At 50.1% G+C, this 3,848-nt stretch overlaps 1 protein-coding gene across 1 annotated transcript; it reads right to left on the bottom strand.

Annotated features, from left to right (window-relative positions):
- Positions 1 to 2,362: 2,362 nt before the first annotated feature.
- ZNF474 (zinc finger protein 474) lies at positions 2,363 to 3,403 on the bottom strand. The gene has a single exon (XM_053566192.1). The coding sequence runs from the start codon at positions 3,401 to 3,403 to the stop codon at positions 2,363 to 2,365; it is 1,041 nt and encodes a 346-aa protein (XP_053422167.1).
- Positions 3,404 to 3,848: the final 445 nt, after the last annotated feature.

The following is a 3,848-nucleotide window of genomic DNA, read 5'->3' as shown; positions in this document are numbered from 1 at the left end:
GAGGGAGGGAAAGAAAGAAAAAACTAAACTAGGAAGGAAAGGCTTTCTGCTGAAGGGAATGGATAGGGGCCATGGCTTTGCCTCCCTGAAGCCTAGGAGTTCCTGAATTTTCATTAACCCAAGCCAGTTGTAAGTCTGGCAGCTTCAGGGACCCTATGCTGGATGACTCTTCTATGCCCTCCACTTAAACCTGTGTGGTCCCCCAAGAGGCCAGCACACATCTGACAGTGGTGGGGCCAGTTTCCCACAGACAAGTGTGTTCCCAGACCTGAAAGCAGGGTTTGGTGTGCCCAGCTGTGTCCACTAGATGGCCTCCCCCTACTCTTACCTAAATGCACAAGTCTCTGAGGGGCCATTGCTCTCTTCTCCCGACATCCTCCCCTCCAGACTCCTGGTGAGTCAGGAAGGTGTCTCCTCGGGAAGCTGTGTGCTCAGGCCAGCCTCCTTCAGCAGTCGTGACTGAGAACATGCTGTGCTCAGCCTGTTGGCTCCACTCTGGAGCACAAGTATGTGTTACAACAACAAGCGCAAGAATCCTGACCACACTCTTCCCTATCTCTAGATCTGTAATGAGAACGTTTGAAGTAAATGCATACAATCAAGAAACAGGGCTGCGAGTTAGAATGCTAGCAGAGATTCCGATTTGCGGCCCAGAGACACACATTCTTTTGCTCTCTGAATCCAGACCCCACACATTTTGGAAGCAAAGCAACAGTCAAAAGAAGATGGGAAAAACAGATCGTGTTTATGAGGCCAGCTTGAAGACCATGCCACACTGAAGAGTTCGGTTTTTCACATGGCAAAGAAACTAGCAGCTTTTTCTACAACGTTCATTGGAAAACTTGCCCAGCATCTGTCATTCTGACTCTTGGGCTTGAGAATCATTGTCTTGGAATCTGCTAAACCAGTATGACCACAATTATTTTATTTTAAACATGGAACGTAGGGGAAAGACCCATACAGTTTCCGAAGCAATAAAATTAAAAAGTAAGAAAAAATGAATTAAAAATAAGGATGCACTCTTCCCCACCAGTCCCTCTGTTTAATCTTTTGCAAATGCCCTGTAATCTGTTTTCCTAAGAGTTCATTTAAAGAATCCATGCAAGCTGAATGTTTTAAGTAGCAAGTCATATAGAGAAAATACTTTTACTACTTCCTATGTCTCATGAATTGTTATTTTGTAAGGTTGGCACAAAACAGAGCATCTAGTACCTGGCTTAATGGCAAGATAAACCATGATGTGGAACACACAGACAAGTGTGTTCCCAGACCTGAAAGCAGGGGTCGGTGTGCCCTGACATGCTCTCTTTTGCAGGCAGCCACTGCGTGAGCATCCCTCCCCAATCCTGACTGATGAAATTTCAGGTGAAAGCCTAACTCCCATATAAACTGGGACCCCCGGGATTATGCTTATTTTGAATGTCTCAAGTGGGAGGGAAGGGCCCTACTTCAGCCCAGACACAGGACACGGAGCCGCAGTGGGATCAAGCACCTCCCCAGGAACATGAACTTAACTCTGCTTGCTTCAGTGACTACGGGTTAATTTCTACTTGCTACAATCATGTAAGTGTTAACAGAAAACATGCTCTATGTACAGAGCATGTGCATTTCTGCAAGTGCCCCAGTGTTTAATTGTTGCTAAAGTCATTTGGGGTTTTTGACACAGATTCTATTTTAGTAAGATAAACTCAGCATAACCCAGCATTGCCAAAAACGAATTCCTAAGGTAGATGACGAAAATAAACCAGCAGTAAATATTGGCTGTTGGAATGGGAATTATATCTCTGTAATGCAGACAGAGAGTTAATGACTCACTTTCAAATTACAGTCTCTCCCAGGGGTTGCTGGTATGAAGGATCAGAGAAAAAAGAGTCCATTTCTCTTTCTTTTAGGCAGCAGAATTGAAGAAACACGAACCCATCCAGCAAGGATGTTCTTAAGTCTACTTTGCCGAGAGAGGTTTAGCTCCTAGAATCCAACAGGAGGTTAACCTGGACAGGCTGCCTTGAGGCAGAAATAAGGCACTGAAAGAAAAGATCCTAGGGATGAGGGGACGCATTTGGGGGACAGTTTTCTCTCACTCCCAGGAGGCAGGAAGCACCCCAGGTCCCTCTACTTATATCTCACGTGGCAGGAGTTACCTTCTGGGTTAAAAGATCCTAGGAACGAGGGGACACATTCTGGGGACAGTTTTCTCTCACTCCCAGGAGGCAGGAAGCACCCCAGGTCCCTCTACTTATATCTCACGTGGCAGGAGTTACCTTCTGGGTTAAAAGATCCTAGGAACGAGGGGACGCATTCTGGGGACAGTTTTCTCTCACTCCCTGGAGGCAGGAAGCACCCCAGGTCCCTCTACTTCATCTCATGTAGCAGGAGTTACCTTCTCGGTTCTACGGGGCGCTGCCATGGTCCTTTGCTGCTTGGGATTAGCGGGCTCCTTTAGGCCACTCGTACTCCCTAAATTCTGATCCTGTAGCCCACGAGGTTGAGCTTTACAGATTCTCTGGTGTACCAGGAGGCGGTCTGGGGCAAAGGTGCGGCCGCAGTTGGCGCAGGGCACCAGCTGGGCTCCACGGGCGCCCTCGCGGCTCTGCTGTCCGCCTGGAAGCGGCTGCGGCTTCTGCGGGAGTGGCCGGCGGAGCTCCCTGGGCAGCTGGCTATTCTCTATGTTCCACTTTTCCAGGCATTTGGGCTCATGAATAGGAAGGGACAGGGTGCCAAATTCCCTACCGCAAATGTAGCAGACAAGAGTCCTTGGTCGGGCTGAGATTGCAGTAGGAGCTCTTCCGAGAGCAGTGACAGACCTGTCGGGTTCTGGGGCTCGAGGCCCCTCGCCCCTGGGCCTGCAGCTCCTCTGGTGAACCGGGAGCCGGTCCGGCCAGAATGTGCGGCCGCAGGACTCGCAGGGCAGAAGCTGGGCCTGGGCGCTCTGGAACGCGGCCTCGTTGGCCGCCTGCAGACCCGAGGGCCCGCCGCTGCCCACCGGCTGAGGTTTGCAGGGTTCTGGCCGCCTCAGGTGCTTGGGCAGCTTGCTGTTTTCAATTCTCCACTTCGCCAAGCACTGAGGCTCGTGAATGGCAAGCGACTGGGAGCCAAACTCTCGGCCACAGATGTAGCACACCCGGAACCTGGGCCTGCGGGCGGGGATGACCGGAGGGCCCAGCTGGCCGCCCGGTACCATCCTTCTGCCTGGCCGTCTGGACACTATCACAGTCCCGGGTCTGGTGTTCTGAGCGCTGCTCTCTAATTTTCCGCCGGGACTGGCGTGCTCCGTTTCTGGCAAAAGGCTCGCGTGGGAGTGAGGAGATAGGACAGCTTGGTTGATAAGGAAGGTGGGTTCTTTAGAATGATGAAAAGTTTGTTGCAGTTTGTTGAAAACCCTTTTCGCTTTTCCCCTTTCCATTAACAAGTCTTTCTCTAAGGCCTGTGCTGAGGCCAGGTCAGACTCATTTTGGGCTTCTGCTGAGAGTGAAGGTTGCTGATTGTCCTGGGGTTTACCTTACTCCCAGGGTCCGGGACTCAGCTTCACTGCAGGGCGGCAGCCTGGAATGTTGGAAAGTCCCTTGAACCTCAGATGGCTCCAAGATCTGCGGGAGGAGGAGGGAGACACAGACCCAGAGGTTTTATGTATAAGTTTAATGTATAAACACACTCCCACACCCTCACCCTACTCTGATAAAGGGCATCCAGAGCAGTGGGTTTTTATCTTTTTTTGATCTTGTATCATCTTTGTAACCTAGTAACCAGAACCATAGGATTTGTTCAATAAACTTTGAAATAAAAATGAAGAAATTTCCCATCATGAACTGCAGCATTACAGCATAAACACAAACGGCAGAAACCTACAG

The sequence above is a fragment of the Nycticebus coucang genome, chromosome 17, assembly GCF_027406575.1.
Source record: "Nycticebus coucang isolate mNycCou1 chromosome 17, mNycCou1.pri, whole genome shotgun sequence".
Taxonomy (NCBI): domain Eukaryota; kingdom Metazoa; phylum Chordata; class Mammalia; order Primates; family Lorisidae; genus Nycticebus; species Nycticebus coucang.
This window is presented reverse-complemented; position numbering and strand designations above follow the sequence as displayed.

Excerpts from the sequence above, each read along its gene's own strand:
- ZNF474 (XM_053566192.1), bottom strand. The coding sequence starts at position 3,403 with ATGGAAAGGGGAAAAGCGAAAAGGGTTTTCAACAAACTGCAACAAACT.